This window comes from Bombina bombina, chromosome 3, assembly GCF_027579735.1.
Source record: "Bombina bombina isolate aBomBom1 chromosome 3, aBomBom1.pri, whole genome shotgun sequence".
NCBI classification, from domain to species: domain Eukaryota; kingdom Metazoa; phylum Chordata; class Amphibia; order Anura; family Bombinatoridae; genus Bombina; species Bombina bombina.
This window is the reverse complement of record NC_069501.1, coordinates 1,025,901,341-1,025,920,235: the sequence shown is the minus strand read 5'-3', so window position 1 is coordinate 1,025,920,235 and position 18,895 is coordinate 1,025,901,341. Positions and strand designations below refer to the sequence as shown.

Sequence of the window (18,895 nt, the reverse complement as noted above, 5' to 3'; positions counted from 1 at the left end):
AGTGCAATATCCTGTACTGGAACTCAGTCAGTCACATTAGCGAAACTTCCATGTGACACTGGGAAATATTTAGTGCTGGTATCCTGGCTTTCAGTATGTTCCAGGTTTGTGGATGATAGTATTTCTACTTAACAGGGACATAATACTCATATGCTAAATCACTTGAAACTGATGCAGTATAACTATAAAAAGCTGACAGGAAAATATTACCTGAACATCTCTATGTAAAAAGGGAAGATATTTTACCTTATAATTTCTTCAGCTCACCAGAGTAAGTGCTCTGTGAACAGTTAAACTTTGGTTGCTGTCTAGCTGCAAGTTGTAGAAAAAAACAATAGTCAATCGGCATCAGCTCAGATCATGCATTGCTTTGCTGTGATCTCATGAGATTTCACTGAAATCTCTTGAGATTTCAAAGTAAACTTCCTTAAACTGAGTAGGAAAATAACATGACTGTGTCAGATGCACACTCCCTTGCAAGTCCTTGTTCTAACATCGTGATTGGCTGCTTTAAAGTATCTTTACAGTAGGGTGTGAATACTTCGGAAATTTTAAGGTAAAATATCTTCTTTTTTTTACATAGAGATGTTCAGGTGATATTCTCTAGTCCACTTTTTACAGCTGTGCTGCATCACTTTCAAGTGCTTCAACGTTTGGGTATCATGCCCCTTTAACTACTTAAATCTCACTGTTTTATCTCCAACAAAACTTAAATGAATATTACTTTTTATCTGGAAATAAGCTTCACTTATAAGCAAATCAGACTTATATTCTGCTTATGAGAGCAAACAAGCTTGAAACAGCTGTCCAGAAGTGGTTTTAGTTTTACTGCACTTACCCCATAAGGGGATTCTGTAGTCAGACACCGTATGGAAGCAAAAACTGTGAGCTATTATATATCTCATTTGCATATGTTACCCAGAGTTCTCTGGTGCATTGGTAACAATGTATACAGACCACTTCTTGCCTTAATGTGCTAATTGGTTATACAGATTTTTTTTGTAGTGCTTACTTTTATTAAATGGAGGATTTTAATCTCTGTTTTCTCTCCAACATAGCTTAAATTAATATTACTTTAACTTCAATATAGTTGATCTTGATGAAAAGTAACATAACACATTCCACTCCACCAAGTGTTGTTTCTGTACAAGGATAACACAGATTGCCATGTGTACATTTTGTGTGTGTGTGTGGGAAGAATGGTGTCTTGGTATGAAGCAGAACTGCACCATTGCATTATCCCAAGTTAAATCTGCTCATTGTAGTCCTCAATTCCTGTCCCCAGATTCTTCATATTCTCATCTGTTTTGTGCATATTATTGTAACACTTAATAAAAACAAGAAAAAAGAACGTACAACAATTTCTGAATGTACTTTCACCAATAAGCTTCTTCCACCTGCACTTTTAATGCTTCAGCCATTGGGACCGAAGAGGTAGCTCAGCCAGCTGAGACTCCTGCCTGGAAGCATCTGTGTGACTTGCAGGTCGCAGGATCTAATCCCGGCTAGCTCTGCTCACTCTTTCATCCTTACAAGGTAGATAAAATTGAGGAGCAATATTAAATAAAGTGATGTCTTCCTGTACTTGTAAATTAGTTTGATTTCCATGGATGAATTGGAAAATATAGCTGCTTTATGTGTAGCAGAGAAGTAGAGTGAGCCTATTTTGTTAAATACATCTTTCCCTGTAAGGATTTGTTAATGCTACCTTAGATTTTTAAAGTTTAGTATCTAGCAGCAATGAAACATGCACAAAAATGGCTAGTGCTTTTGGAATTTTGGTAAAACGCAAATTTGAATTCATGTTGGAAGATTTTCGCTGGGGAATCGCTACAATAAAAGAGCGTTATTTTAAAAGGACTTTCTAAATAGCTCTTGCTTTTGTGTAAAAATGGTCTTTTTCCCATACTCCCATGGCGGGCTAATAATCAAATTCTCTAACCTAGGTTTTCCCCAAAATGTTGCAAATAGGCAAAACGTAATATTCAATAAACAATAACTGTGCCAACCTCTCCAGCCGTCCCTAAGTATACTATTGCAACTGAATCACCAAACAATTATAAATGAGTTTGCTGTACAATAATACAGGAACTGGTGAAGCTGGAGAGGATGGATTTTGCCCAGTGTCTGGCATAAATAAAGTTGTTTTTAAGACCTACTGTAACAGACTTTCTATAATTGCCATCTGATACATTCCCCTATAAAAACTTTCAGTAGATTTAGCCACTTTTTAGTGCATGTTTCACATTTTGTGTGGTCTGTTTATACAAATTTAATAGTGATCATGTAGACCTAGTTTAATGTAGTCTGTCTACCCATATTGCTTATGTGCATATGACTATATAACAAAAAACTGCCTTTATGTCTTTTAAATGCATGCAGATTTGTCTGTATAATGTAAACCCTGTCTCCTTTGTTACTTTCCAATTTATGACAGGTTACACTTTTTGAAATATGAGATTAATATTGTCCTTCTTTAAAGATTCCAGGAACCTCTTTACTTCCAGAGGTAGCGGAGAAGGATGTTGGGAAGATATGCATGGTTATTGATTTGGACGAGACGCTGGTTCACAGCTCTTTCAAGGTAAGTAAAAGTCTCAAGGAGGATATAATGTCCAGTGACCAAAACAGAAATAGTTCAGTTAAAGGACCACTCAATGCAGTAGAATTGCATAATTAACAAGTGCATTAATAAAAAGACAATGCAATAATACCTACTCTGAATATCAAATAAGCAGTAGATTTTTTTTTTAACAAATTTATTTTTTCTCCCATTTTATGTCCCCTTGTATTATGTGACAGACATCAGCCAATCACAGACTAGTATATGTATACCCTGCAGGCTTGTGCACATGCTCAGTAGGATCTTGTTCCTCAGAAAGTGTGAATATAAAAAGACTGCAAAATTTGATAATGGAAGAAAATTGGAAAGTGTCTTAAAACTGCTGCTCTTTTTTGTTTTGTTTTTTTACTTGTGTGCCTTTAAAGGCTTGTTTGCACTCTGACATTTGACCTCTTTTGAGAATAATCTAATGAAGATCGTACTCATGAAAGAGTCAAACGGCTATATAAATTGTACCTTTGTGTGGCTGTTTGACAGGGGACCATGGATTACACGCTCGGGTGCAATTTAAACGCATTTGCAGTCCCCCGTCCCCCCCTGTCCCCCCAGTTTTCATATATGCTATACTGTGTGTTTGTGGGAATATTACTTTGTTCTATGTTTAAATGGATGGGAAAGTCTAAATTAAATGTTCATGTTTCAGATGGAGAAATTACGTGTTCAGTTGTCTAATTTACTTTATTGAAAAACATCTAGGTAGGCTCAGGAGCAGCAATGCACTGCTGGGAGTGAAGTGGTGATTGGTGGCTACACGTATGCCTTTTGTCATTGGCTCATTCAATTTGTTCAGCTAGGTTCCAGTAGTGAATTGCTATTCTGGAGCTGTAGTTAACTAAATGTTTAACCCCTTTTGCAAAGTAATTTTATATATGCAGATATGCATACACGATTGTTTTTATATATATATATATATATTTCACCTGCACCGATCAAGCAAACTCTATGTAGAATGTTTAATGGTTCGAGTACTGGATTATGCATAATGAACTCATTGGCCGTCAGAGTTGAATTTTAGAAATAGCAGGCAAAATAAATTATAGTACATAAAAATAAAAGTTAATGCCCCATTAAGAATGAAAAGGCACATCTTGCCGTTTATTGCAGTGCTTTTTACAATCTTGCATCTTAGCCAATCAGTGCTTGTTTTTGCTTAGCCATTATTCTCCATGGGAGTGAGCAGAATGTTATCTAAATGGCACACATGAACTAGCACTGTCTAGCTGTTGCGCAAGATATAAAAAATACTGAGATAAGGGGTATCTTGCTCGGGGTTAGAAACAGGCAACTGTAGAGGTATAAATTATATTAATATAACAATATTGGGTATTCAAAGCTGTTGAATGGGTAGTAGAGGCATGATCTATCTTTTTAAACTATAATAATAAAAAAAAGTATTCTGTCCCTTAAAAAAAAATATTGAAACAGTGCAGTTTGTAGCACAGATGGGCTTGAAAATGACATAGTTTAATTAATATAGCTTTTTCCCATATCTGTATAACTAGACCGGGAAGATCAGATAAATGGTTTTTTGTGTTATGCTTAACGTTTCTAATTTAATGACTTTTATTTTCTTTTTTTTCTTTCTAGCCAATCAACAATGCAGATTTCATAGTGCCAGTAGAGATTGAGGGAACTACACATCAGGTGAGCAGCTAGTTTGCTACTAAACTAATTTTCTTTGGGAGTATTTTTCTCTTATGCTCGTGTTCAGTATTTCATATTATAACAAAACTTTTCTTTGTAGAGTCGGTTAGCAATGGAAAAAGAATTGGTTGCAGCCTGGTTCAAGTAATCCAGGATAGGCTGTTTCCTCACAGCACGGCCTACTCTTGATTACTTGTTTCAGGAAGCAGCTGTGTTTGCATCTGGGTCCAATGTTTCTGTGTTTATTGGTTGGCACACATTTTGTCATGGTCCTTTCAGCTGCTTCATTGGTATTGAAGATTGTAATTAGCCTGCTCTGTCCTCCTAAATATAAAGGCCCACATTATATAAAGTTTACCACCATATACAGTAAATTTACAGCATATGATAAAGTTGAGATATTAAGTTACCCAGTGTTTGACAAGTTTATATCAAATTTTGGAGCCAGGAAGGACATTTTGTATGTACCTATACATAAGAATAGCCTGAAAAGATAAGTGGTTACAATTTTAAGAGCTGTGACATCCAGTATTTATCAAGCCATACAGTAGCCTATCCATATAATTCTATGTACAGATAAACAGTAGAATCAGACGGCAATAATATCGCATTACCGGGTATGTTAACCATCTCTACAACTTTTCATATAACTTAGACATCTTTTGCCCCCCCCCCTTTTTTTTTTCCCTTTTTTTTAGGTTTACGTCCTAAAGCGGCCTTATGTGGATGAGTTCTTGGAAAGAATGGGGGAGTTGTATGAATGTGTACTGTTCACAGCCAGTCTTGCCAAGGTAAAAAAAACACGCAAAGCTGCAAAAATCTGATGACAAGTCTCTATCAACAAAGTTTTACAAACTATTATTTAGGATTGTGATGATCCATATATATTTGTTTTAATCATGTTAAAAGTGCATATTATTAAAGTGAATTTAGTACATTTTTAAAGATTTTAGTTTTAGAAGACCTGTATGTGACTTCATGTTTTACAGGATTGCAAGACCCACATTAGCATCTAATAAACAATTTCTTCTGGTTAGTCTCTGATATTGTCCCAGGAAACCCAAATTTCTCCTGAAGATTTAAACATCTAGCTATTTGTAGATATTGCACATTAAAAAAATAAAATAAAAAAAGAATGTCTAAAGGGACATAATACCCATATACTAAATTACTTAAAAGTGATGCAGCAAAACTGTAAAAAGATGACTAGAAAATATCACCTAAACATCTCTATGTAAAAAAGGAAGCTATTTTACCTTTAAAATGACTTGAGTGTCATTTCTTCAGCTTCTGTCAGCTGCATCAGTGCTGATGTTGCACTTTGCTTTATAAACTTCATTAAACTGAGTAGAAAAAGTAACATGACTGTGCCTGCACATGCCCGATATACGCTCCCTTGGAAGTCCCGCCCCTTTTACAATGGGATGTGACTACTGAGAACATTTTGGGGTTAAAAAAATACTTTTTTTTTTTTTTTTTTTAACATAGAGATGTTCAGGAGATATTTTCTCGTCGGCTTTTTACAACTTTGGTGCATCACTTTCAAGTGCTTTAGCATTTTTGGTGTCATGTTCCTTAAGTAGCTAAGCAGCCATGACTAACAGGAAATTGACATCCCTGCTGGATCTTGGTGTGGGTTGGTTGACTGACAGAAACAAGTCTAATTACTTTAACACTTGGTTAGCTAGGATTGTAGGAACGGAGATAACTCGCCCACTAAAGAGTGACGGGTGATATGTGGATTTGGGGGGGAGCACCAGAGTTTCATTTCACAGAGTAGGAGCCTTTTTTTTTTTTTTAAATATAAAGTTGCCACATTCACAATCGTTGGAAATCAATCCACCCTATATGCTTACAGGAGACACCTGTTATAATGTTGCAGATACAATTCTAGTATAAGTTAAGTTGCAGACTAAAAGCAAAACAAAATGTAGAGGAAATATCTTCCTAAAGCTGCACCACATAACCATTTAAGATTTGTGCTTAAAAGGGCCTTAAAAGCCTTTTTGCTTTTGTGTAAAATTGTGCAAAGTCTGTAACCTGCAAATCAAATAGCTGGAATTTTGCAGCAATTTGGAAACCTAGTTTACAGGTTTTGTTTTTGGCCTCTCTAAGTGTGTGTTTTAGGCAGATTATTTTTTTCCCCTCTACATACAAATTTCATTTGTGATGTTTGAGTATCATAATCTAAAGTTGAAATAATATATTCAGAATCATACCCACCTAAGCAGAAATTAATAAACAAAAAATTACAATAACAATTTATTTGGTGAGTTGTATTAAACTTGTTAAAAAACAACAACAAAAAAAACCTGACTTTAAGGAACTAGAGATAGAAAAGCCCAGAAAATGTGAATAAATTGAATGTTTTACAATGTTAAATAATGTTTATTACATATTGTGTGTGTGTGTAAATATATATCAAACATTCTTCCTAAGAAAACTATATAACTAAGACTTTTATGTAAACTGTCTCAAATCATTGCAATTCTCGAATAAAAAGAAAAATATGCATTTCTGCCTCTAGGGGCATTGCAGGGAAACAGGTTTCAATTTTTTTTTTGCTTGTTGGCTCCATTTTGTTGGTATAGTTGATAAAAGGGACATGAAATTCCAAAAAAAAAGTATTTCATAATTCATACAGAGAATACAATTTGAAAAAACATTCCAATTTACTCCTATTATCTAATTTGCTTCATTCTTTAGATATCCTTTGTTTTAAGAATTAGCAATGCACATAGGTGAGCCAATCACACGAGGCATATATGTGCAGCTACGGAACCTATTTAGATATAGAAACAAGAGAATGAAGCAAATAATGTATTAGAAGTAAATTGGAAAGGTTTTTTATTAAAAAGTTCATGCTCCTCTGACTTCTGACAATTGAATATTTTTTAACTGATTAGTTAGATATCTTTATCACCTACCTTTTATCTAAATAACTTGATAGCTACCAATGTTCCGCTCTAGTCTCCATCACAGCATAGTACTTTTTCATTCTCTCAGTAAAATGGCGATTTTTGTAGATCATTTGATTAGCTTGTCAAAAAAATTATGATCGACCCCCTATGTATTTAAAGGGACACTGAACACAAATTTTTTCTTTTGTAATTCAGAAAGAGCATGCAATTTTAAACAACTTTCTAATTTACTCCTATTATCAATTTTTCTTCGTTCTCTTGCTATCATTATTTGAAAAAGGCATCTAAGCTTTTTTTTTGGTTTCAGTACTCTGGACAGCACTTTTTTATTGGTGGATGAATTTATCCACCAATCAGCAAGGACACAACCCAGGTTGTTCACCAAAAATGGGCCGGCATCTAAACTTACATTCTTGCATTTCAAATAAAGATACCAAGAGAATGAAGAAAATTTGATAAATTCATCCACCAATAAAAAAGTGCTGTCCAGAGTACTGAAACCAAAAAAAACTTAGATGCCTTTTTCAAATAATGATAGCAAGAGAACGAAGAAAAATTGATAATAGGAGTAAATTAGAAAGTTGCTTAAAATTGCATGCTCTTTCTGAATTACAAAATAAAAAATTTGAGTATAGTGTCTCTTTAAGTGTGTATTTTTTGCATAAGAATGCCCCTTTAATAGATTAGAAATGGTAACCTGGGTGAGCTTTTGAATTCTTGATCCATGAAATGATATTTAGCCTTTAAACATCACTTTCTTTCCTCCCACTGGCAGTATGCTGACCCAGTGACTGACCTTCTAGACAAGGAAGGGGTCTTCCGCGCACGTCTTTTCAGGGAAGCATGCGTCTTCCATCAGGGCTGCTATGTCAAAGACCTGAGTCGTTTGGGGAGGGATCTTAAGAAAACCATCATCCTAGACAACTCTCCAGCGTCATACATTTTCCACCCAGAAAACGCTGTAAGTGCACAGAACCCTATCAGTGCTTAAAGGGGCACTCAAGTCAAAATAAACTTTTGATTCAGAAAGAGCATGCAGTTTTAAGACACTTTCTAAATTACTTTCATTGTCAAATTTTTCTCAGTCTTGTTATAGACACACTTTCTGTGCAACAAGATCCTACTGAGCATGTGCACAAGCTTACCGGGTATACTTATACTAGTCTGTGATTGGCTGATGTCTGTCACATGATACAAGGGGTCAGAATATGGGAGAAAAAATTAATTTGTCAGAAAAAAATCTTTACTATGCACTTGTTAAATATGCAGTTCTACTGCATTGAGTGGTCTTTAATAAGGCAAATATGTATTTTTTTTCTTTGTTGCATCTCAATATTGCTCTATTGCTTGCATATAACTGTGTTTAAACTTTTGAAAATGAAATGTTTAATGTCCCTTTAATTTCTCCTCTTTCATTTACATGATAGACTTTTCTTTTTAGTATAGTGTTCCTTTAAGAGCATCCACACTTCCATGCTTATACTGTAATATTTGGCTTTAGAAAATCCGAGTTTCAGTGCTAAATTACATGAGAAGGGGCAGAATAAATAATGAAATATTTGACAAAGTTGATACATTAAAAATAACTAAACATTTTAAATAAAACTCTAAAGGTGTTTACTGTCCTTTTTAAACTTAATGTGAAGGTAAAGTTTTCACTTTCTCTATATACATATACATTAGTCAAATTTTAAACAATCTAATCGCTTCCTTCTTTGCCCCAAATAATTATATATTTTTCTAATAAACATCTTTTTTATTTCCCTACCGTGCGTGACAGACTCCTCCCATCAGTATTGACAGCCTGACGTCTAGAACGCATTCACGAGGATTCCACAAATTGCACATGTGCATAGCGTCTTCTACAGTCACCAATAATCTTGTTATAATTCTATCACTCCGGATTTGAGACACCGATATTGGCCAAGTTTTTAACAAAGCGCCCTACGTCTTATTAAAAAAAAAAAAAAAAACATTTGCAATGCATTCAATAACCACAGATTTGCTATAAGCATGTGCGCAACGGGAGCGCGCTTGTCTTCATAGTCAAATAACATTTCAGGGACGCATGCGCAAATCATCCAAGAGACTAATGACGGCCGCCTAACGGCCAGTATTTCAATTGGCTACTGTTAAAACGTGACCTGCAAGCTTAAAAAAAAAAAAAAACGGGTTGAATTTTGCAATTGAAATAATGCAACTAAAAACGGCGAAAACTCAGTTTATAATAAAAATATCAAAAAATTATGAATGAAAGTACCATTATTTTAGGGTGAACTGTATACATGACTAATGTGATATAACAAACTTTACCTTCAATTTAATGGGACAGTTTACTCAATTTTTCTCCCCTTTAATTTGTTTCCAATGATCCACTTTACCTGCTGGAGTGTATTAAATTGTTTACAAGTATTTCCATTACCCTTATATTGGCATTTGAAATTGTTTGTTTATTTAGTCTATGGTATCCCCACCCATCCTGAAAGTTTTTGGCCTCAAGGCCAAGCTGTGTTAACACAGCCCAGTAGAAGAAGTTACACTCCCAGTGAGTTATAGAAAAGATAAGGTAATAAAATGTTAATTTTCCATTGTTCTCTCCAAATATTGGTGATTGGTTTATGGACAGATATAAGAAAAAGAAGCATGTATGTGTACACAATGTTCTAAAGTAATGAGATCTAATTATACCTACAAGCGCAACCCATTTTATTAGGTTGTGGCTTCAAAACACAAAAATCAGCTAATTCATATACACAAATAAGTCTTAAAAAGGCAAATCTCATACATTTTATACCCTGCAGCTGGTAAAAAAAAGTAATTGGAAACACATTAAGTAAAAAAACAATTTTATGGTATACTGTCCCTTTAAATGTTCTATATAAAAGTAAATTGATTAAACATTAAGGGCTATATTTCAAGTAGAGCGCTAATTTATCATGCTGCCCGCAAAAGGGCAAATTTGTCTATTTGTTGGAGCGTGATAAATAACCCTGTGCTTATGAAATTAACCAGGGATCAGATCTCTGGTTAATTTTAGAAATTTCCCACAAATGTCCCCAAACTTAAGTGTGTTAGTTTTTCTTTTTCTTTTTTACAAAAAATATAGCAATTTAAGAAAACTAAAAAAAAATGCCCTTAGCAGTTTTTGGGGTGTTAGAAAAAAAAACCCCAGCACTGAAACGTTCCTTTACATTGTGGTCTATGGGAACTGTGTGTTCCCTGTAAATATATACAGTATGTATATGCTTATATACATATATTATGTGTTATTGTGTGTAAATACACATATCAACACTTAAATATATATATGAATATATATTTATCTGCTGCACGACTTACCCCCTTTGCTGCACTATGCTCTAATTGGAGCCTATGGAAGCACGCTCTTGCGAGTACAATGCTTCCATGCAATGCGAATGCGTGCATTAGTATTACAAAGTGGGGCACAAATATTGCTTTAGCAAAAGTGATATTTTGCGCTCCACTTCTAATCTGGCCCTAAATGTTTTGGCATGTAAAAAGATTATGTTTTAAGGCGTTTAGTTTTAAAATGGGAGAGGAACACAGTTTTCCACAGCTAAATATTGGCATCAATTTGAACAGACCTCTAAGGGTTAAAACTAATCCTAGTTTTAATAAGCACAGGACTTGATCTGTAATACATTTTAATACATTGGGTGCAACAGACATGATAAAAGGAATTCAGATTTTTCTTTAACTCTGCCTACTAAACTGTTCAAAGAATGAGCGATGATTTATATCTAAAGAATTATATTTTGTGTGTGCCAAATTGTATATTGTCTCCTGGCTTTGTGTGAATATTTTTATATTGAAGTAAGGGGGTTTATTAATGTATTGTCATACAAGCCGTTTGTCACTCGGTAGCTGATCTTTTAAGACTGCACCTGCATCCAGACTATTGATTGTTCTCTCATTTAGTTAATTCAGCCTTGAACATACTGAGTCTAATGGAGCTGTCTGGTAGCTGGTGGTGCAGAGGCCAAGAGTTTTGTATTTCTTTAAGCACAAATCTATTATTTTCCAGCTTTTTGCTTATAATTGTTCTTTGCATAAAATAATATCGCTGACAGATTGCATTGAAAGCCAGTAATGTCAGGTTGCTAGGAAACACATTTAATAATTGCACACTCCAAGAGGTGTCCAAGAACAGTGATTGATTATCCCACCTACTACATTGCTGTGGGGCTTGATGCTTTCTCAAGTGGGGCTTTTTTTTATACCACAATGTGCACTTGCAACGTGGCTTTACATGGAAACCACAGTGTGTATGGGATTAATTTTTATATATATATATATATATATATATATATATATATATATATATATATATATATATATATATACACACACATATAAAAAGTCTACACACCCCTGTTAAAATGTCAGGTTTCTGTGAAAAATTAGACAAATTGAAAAACAAACTAAAATCTTTTAGGTAAAGGGAAATAAAAAACTAAAATAATATGGTTTCGTAAGTGTGAACACCCTTAAACTAATACTTTATTGAAGCACCTTTTGATTTTATTACAGCACTCAGTCTTTTTGGGTATGAGTTTTTCAGCATGGCACATCTTGACTTGGCAAGATTTGCCCACTCTTTTTTGCAAAAAACACTCCAAATCTGTCAGAATGCGAGGGCATCTCCTGTGCACAGCCCTCTTCAGATCACCCCACAGATTTTGAATTGGATTCAAGTCTAGGCTCTGGCTGGGCCATCCCAAAACTTTAATCTTCTTCTGGTGAAGCCATTCCTTTGTTGATTTGGATGTATGCTTTGGGTCGTTGTCATGCTGAAAGAGGAAGTTCCTCTTCATGTTCAGCTTTCTAGCAGAAGCCTGAAGGTTTTGTGCCAATATTGTCTGGTATTTGGAACTGTTCATTATTCCGTCTACCTTGACTAAGGCCCCAGTTCCAGCTGAAGAAAAAGAGCCCCAAAGCATGATGCTGCCACTACCATGCTTCACTGTGGGTATGGTGTTCTTTTGGTGATATGCAGTGTTGTTTTTCCGCCAAACATATCTTTTGGAATTATGGCCAAAAAGTTCAACTTTGGTTTCATCAGACCAGAACACCTTTTGCAACATGCATTTGGGATCTTCAGATGTGTTTTTGCAAAATTTAGCCGGGCTTGGAAGGTTTTTTTGTTTTGTTTGTAAGAAAAGGCTTCCGTCTTGCCACTCTACCCCATAACCCAGACATATGAAGAATACGGGCGATTGTTGTCACATGTACTTGCCAGATATTCCTGCAGCTCCTTTAATGTTGCTGTAGACCTCTTGGCAGCCTCCCAGACCAGTTTTCTTCTCGTCATTTCATCAATTTTGGAGGGACATCCAGTTCTTGGTAATGTCACGGTTGCACCATATTTTCTTCACTTGATGATGACTGTCATCACTGTGTTCCATGGTATATCTAATGCCTTGGAAATTCTTTTGTACCCTTCTCCTGACTGATACCTTTTAACAATGAGAATTTTGCCTTTAGATTTAGAGGGGCACGTCTGTGCTTGCTTCTGTTTTGGCGATATTAGAGATTCCTAGTACTGATCTGCCAGTCGAATCTCAGATCTCTAAATCAGATAGCGAATTTGATTAAGACGGGTGGAGAAGGATGAAGATCCTATTCCTTTTCGTATATTTCTTTTTCTTTTTTTCTCTAGAATCCCAGTTCCGGGCTCTATAGGGGGGTTGTGTTGTAGCACATTCCTACTTGGCTATCACTTTTTTGTGCACTTACCTTTTGCCTCTCCTATTCCGTTTAAGGATAGTTTATTCTTAGAGCTCTTGGTTATGAAGGAAACTCTTTTTAGGAAGATGTTTCGTCATACGGGATATTTATGTACTGACGACCTAGGTTGTCGCATTTCTAGAGACTTCCTGCTGAAGCTTCTCTATCTCGATAAGAGGTAATGGTTCCCTCGATACTTTCAAGACAGAATTAAGCCATTGGAGCTTCTAATTCCTTATCTGGATTATTTGCAGACTTCTAGCCCCTAAGCTAAGGCTTCAGGTTTTTTCTGTTTAGACCTTGAGTCGCTCTGACAGACATGACTTCTAGGTCTTTTTTCTTCTGCTTGGAAGAAAGAGTTAACTCTGCGGTTTTTACCGTTTTGATGACCTGAGCTATCCAGGTAGTTTTTTGAACCGACTCAGTCCTGGAATAGGTCCAGGCAGAGCAGGCCCATCTTACCTAGATGATGGGAGGGACCTGTTTCAGGTCCTATCTTGGATCATGTTGGGGACTGATTAAAGCCTTTTTTTCAGGTGCTTGACTCAGGGTCGTATAGGATCCATGGGTCCTAGAGGTCAGAGCTACGCTTCAAATCCAGCCATTCAGGGCAGTTTTTCCTTTTCTTGATCCTATCTTTCCAACAGAGAGAGAGAGAGAGAGGCCTTTTCAAGGGGTGCGGGTGAGTCATTGTCCCTGTGCCTATCGCAGTGTGAGGTTTGGGATATTATTCAAACCCCTGTTTTCGTAGTCAAATAAGGGAGGGAAATCCTGTCCTATTTAGGGCCTATAGTACTTAAAGGGACAGTCAACACCAGAATTTTTGTTGTTTAAAAAGATAGATTATCCCTTTATTACCCATTCCCCATTTTTTTGCAAAACCAACACTATTTTTTTAATACACTTTTTACTTATGTGACTAACTTGTATCTAAGCATCTTCTGACCGCCCCTAATCACATGACTTTTAGTTATTTTGCATATAGTTGCATTTTAGCCAATTAGTGCAGTGTCTGCCACTAGCCACGGGCGTGATCACAATGCTATCTATATGGCCTACATGAGCTTGCTCTCCCCTGCTGTGAAAAGTAAATAAAATAGAGGCGGCCTTCAAGGGCTTAGAAATTATCATATGCACCTTCCTAAGTTTGCTTTCAACTAGAATACCAAGAGAACAAAGCAAAATTGTTGATAAAAGTAAATTGGAAAGTTGTTTAAAATTACATGCCCTATTTGAAAAATGAAAGTTTTTTTTTTGGACTTGACTGTCCCTTTAAGCTAAGCTTATTAAGTCTCCTTGTTCCTGAGGGAGACTATACGGTTTGTATGGGAGGAATCTCTGTCAAGGAAGGATATCATTCCTTTTCATTCCCCCTTTGGGAACTTTCCGGTTCCTATGAACCGGCACTTCCAGTACTACTGGTTTCTAGTTTCGCTACTGATTCTATTTTTTTTTTTTTTTTTTTTTTTTTTTTTTAGGATCTGGGATTTTTATTTTGGCAGTGGCCAAAATCCAGATCTAATGGTAGCTTCCCTTGTCTTGACAATTCTGGTTTAATTACCATTGTCTCGTCTGATAGAAGACTTTTAGGGTTTTCATCTGTCTTCCTCGATCCTCAGAGATGGATCTAGCCCAGGATTTCCATGATGTAGGCGCCAGGGTGGATTCCTGGATGCTAATTTAGCCATGTAGACTTTTTCTTTGGGGTTAGCGTCTTCAGGTTGTACCCTCCAGACCTCCTTCAGGCCATCGCTAGCACTGTGTTGTAGGGGTGAGGACTTCATTCCTTTTGACAAGCCTCATTCCACCCGAGGTTCTGTGTGTGCTGAGGCAGGGAGTGGAGCTGTTTCAAATCTGTTTTTGCAGATTTACCTGAACTACTGGTTGAGAGAATAACTTTCCAGTGTCCTTGTCAAGATCTCCCTGTCCTGTGGGACATCTTTCTTAAATCTCCCAGGGTGGTTTTGAATTCAGTTGCAAGTCCGTCAGGTTGGTGAGGGCGTCTCAGGAGGTTTTCCCGCTCATTTATTTTCTTAGATCTTTTTTTTTGCTCTGAGGGTTCAGTCTACTGGGTTCGCCCTAGTGTAGGGATTCTAGTCGGTCTTACTTTTACTGGCTTGAATCTCCTTCTGAGAATGAGAGAGTCCCTAGCGTTGAGGGTAGTATCTCTCAGGTTTGGTAGTGGGCAGAGGCCCACTGCTGCTCGCTGTCAGCGACCCTCTCTCCAGGGGTGATCATCCGGCATGGATGTTATCGAGAGAAATTCCTTTTATCTGAATTGTAACTGGAAAGGGTAGCCGATTGAGAATCTCAAGACGTCCCGTCTCTATTCCAGTTTATCCTTTATGGGTCGTGGTTCAGGGATCCACAGGCAGAGCTAATGGCTACATTGATGGTGCCTTGGAGGTTCTCTTCAATTTTCCTTTTCCGCCATATCACTCTTTCCTTGAGTGGTGGCTCGAATCTAGCAGGGATAGAAGTCAGTGATGAGCAGCCTTCAGGAGAAAGGGTTTTGCAGGCTGTGGTGCCCTCAGATGGGGTCTGCCTCTTCTTTTTTGCCCTCCCGTTGGCATTGTGTCCTCTGTGGCTTGGGTATTATTTCCCACAAGTAATGAATGCAGCTGTGGACTCTCCCTGTATTAAGAAGGAAAACATAATGATTTCCTTTCCTTCTGTACAGGGAGAGTCCACAGCTCCCACCAGTGTTCTCCATTGGGGGTCCCTAAATTGTAACTTGTTCTTCTGGCATCTTTTTCACCCTGATATTTATCCTACTATTCCTTGTTCCCTCGGCAGAATGACTGGGGGATAAGGAAAGTGAGGGAGGTATTTAAGCCTTTGGCTGGAGTGTCTTTGCCTTTTCCACAAGTAATTAAAGGACCAGTCAACACATTAGATTTGCATAATCAACAAATGGAAGATAACAAGACAATGCAATAGCACTTAGTCTGAACTTCAAATGAGTAGTAAATTTTTTTTTATAACAAATTTTAAAGTTATGTATATTTCCACTCCCCTTGTACCATGTGATAGTAATCAGCCAATCACAAATGCATATACGTATAGTCTGTGAATTCTTGCACATGCTCAGTAGGATCTGGTGACTCAAAAATTGTAAATATAAAAGACTGTGCACATTTTTTTTTAATGGAAGTAAATTGGAAAGTTGTTTAAAATTACATGCTGTATCTGAATCATGAAAATTTAATTTAACCTGAGTGTCCCTTTAATGCAGCTGTGGACTTTCCCTGTACAGAAGGAAAGGAAATTATCTGGTATGCATAATTTGTTTTTTTTTCCCCCTGAACTTGCTTTATCAGTTTTGTTGTTTAGTTTTATCATATCTGAAAATTAAAAACTGTGTCAGTAAAATGTAGTAACCTTACAAATCTCCTCTCTTCCCTAGGTACCGGTACAGTCGTGGTTTGATGACATGTCAGATACAGAGCTTCTAAGCTTGATCCCCATCTTTGAAGAACTCAGTTATTCAGAGGACATTTACGCAAGTCTTGGGCAGTTGAGGGCCCCATGATATTCCTCTGCCTTTCTCCATTCTTCAGGGGACCTTTTTATATCTTTTAATAGTCTTGTTTTTCTATTTTTTAAACAAAATCTCACTTGCAGTGCCTTTGGCCTCAGAGGAAGAGGAACTAAAAGGAGTTACTGACCAGACAGACCAGGGGATATCTGTCATAGGAACTCACCAATTTGCCTGTACAAAGCACAACCGCTTCGGCAAACACTCCTAATAGCCATTGTGTCCAGTGGCATGCTGGCAGTAAATGCAGGGATACATGTAAATGCCATTACTTTGGTGTGCCGGCCAGAGAAAGTGTCCTTTATATGATAGTGGTACTATGTACCTACCTTATAGTTTTTGCTGGAGCCACACTGCTCTTGGCATGTCTCATTAAAATGCAGTCTTTTTCATTGCACCATGTGTATAAACATCCTTTGTGGAATGTTACATTGTACCTTTTTATAGAACGGAGAATTCCTTGATACCCAGTGCATTTGGATAACTAAGGCTATTAATGTATTTTGAAATTTATGGTTCTCGCAAAAACAGGACAGTGTAATTTCAAGGGACTAAAGAGAGCATGGAAAGGTGCTAATGTTTAATAACTCCTGCTCTACTGTAACGTCACCTTTTCTCACCTAGATGACCTTTCACTACAGTTTATTATATCATGGCTGCCATTACTCACATGACAGTTAAGGGGGTACATCGTTGTGAGTTATCCATCATTGGCACTTAGTGAAACTACATTTTAGCACCTTCAGGATATGCAACAGCTGCTTCACTGTTCTAGAATCGTATTTAATAAGTTCTTCATAACATGAAATCCCAAAAGTACATTTTAAACATTGTTTTCACACTCATGCCAGTATGGCTTCACTTTAGATTTGAACATCATTTATGTTACTGTTAAGTTTCCAGTAAACAAAAATGCATATAATGATATTACATTTATATTGTATCCAGCTTGTTCTGGAGCACATAGAAATGTAAGTTCATGTTGTTAGTATGTGTTACACTACAAAGCCAAAGTTAAAAGCAATGAATGTTGATATTTTTTGAGATGCAATATTACCAGTATCATGGATGACATGAAGCAAAGATGGCTGCCCACGAGTTAGCATTTTTATGAGGCATTATTATGTATTTAAAAAAATATATATAGAAAATGGGGTTTGATGTTTAAAATCATTCTTGCAGCCTAGCAAGGGACTTACGTGGACATCAGAATTTAGCAGCTTTCAGCAAAAAATTATTTAAACTAATCTTAACACTTTTAAGGTTTGGAGTGGAAGTCTCTGCCTGGTGCTAAGATAAACCATGCAGTGCCTATTGGCCAGTTTAGTTGACGCATCTTATAAAAACTATGTAACAGTCCTGAGATGTTTGTGTGTAATGTGTATGTATGAATGTGTATGTGTATATATGTTTAAAAAAATATACATATATGTACACATTTTATTTTATATTTTTTATTAACTTCTGTAAATTCCACCCACAATCTGTTTGTACGATGTGTAGCTATCAAAATGAATGCATCTTGCACTTGAAACCATAAATGATTTACTGGTTTCTTTTTGGACTGTTACAAAACACTAAGTGGACCTCAGGGGTAGTACAATAATAAATGTGCACAGCATGGTATAAGTTCGTAACTCTAACACGCTTAATATATTGCTTTTGATTCTGCTTGACTGACAGAAATGTGCATTCCTGTGTGTCCCTCTGCAGTTTTGGGATTCACATTTGGGGTACGCCTTTTATGGATAGAATTTGCAAAGGACTGTGTAGGTTTTATTCTTAATTTAGGACTATGGGTTTGGGGCTATCAGCGTATCGCTGTATTCAGGGCTCTCTGGGACAGAAGGGGTTACTTTTTTTAACCATGTAAACCCTTTTTTCAAAGAGCATGTAATAAAATATATTTTCTTGTCCTATCTGTGTGATGAGAGAGAATTGTTGTCTATTGGTGTCCACACAACAAAGGACTGGTTCATGTATCTTGTACAATGATCAACAGTTTCATGTGTAACGTAGTAACATAATCAGATCCAATGTCTTTCCAGAGTCTCAGTAGTGCGCAATGCCTTTTTAGTGATACTAACTTGATCTGGGTAGGTAAACTGGCTTCAATGCAGAGATTTCCACCTCACGCATGTGTCTGAGCATCAAATCTAAAATATTAGCAACTAGTTACCTGGCAGACTGGGGGGAAAAATCTGCAAAAGAAGGTAGAGCCGAACTACAGTATGGCAGGTATTGAATAATAGATAACACAAATACTCTTAAATGGACAATAAACAAAACAAATTGTAAGTTGCATGGTATTGTACATTCATATCTGAAAAGGTGTTTGTAATGAATAATTCAGATATATTTTTATTCATTTATCTGTGCCCCTCCTCCCCAGAAAGACACTTGCTATCCAATCACAAAAGA

General features: G+C 36.5%; 1 protein-coding gene across 2 annotated transcripts in view; it reads left to right on the top strand.

The window, feature by feature from the left end:
• CTDSP2 (CTD small phosphatase 2) overlaps positions 1 to 18,393 on the top strand; it is a 62,229-nt gene extending 43,836 nt beyond the window's left edge. For both annotated transcript variants that reach the window (XM_053708214.1, XM_053708213.1), the window contains 5 exons: positions 2,483 to 2,584; positions 4,211 to 4,267; positions 4,966 to 5,058; positions 7,964 to 8,149; positions 16,343 to 18,393. In XM_053708214.1, the coding sequence (XP_053564189.1) occupies positions 2,483 to 2,584; positions 4,211 to 4,267; positions 4,966 to 5,058; positions 7,964 to 8,149; positions 16,343 to 16,468 (564 nt within the window). In that variant the 3' untranslated portion in view covers positions 16,469 to 18,393. The remainder of the gene's footprint in view (positions 1 to 2,482; positions 2,585 to 4,210; positions 4,268 to 4,965; positions 5,059 to 7,963; positions 8,150 to 16,342) is intronic.
• The last annotated feature ends 502 nt before the right edge of the window (positions 18,394 to 18,895 follow it).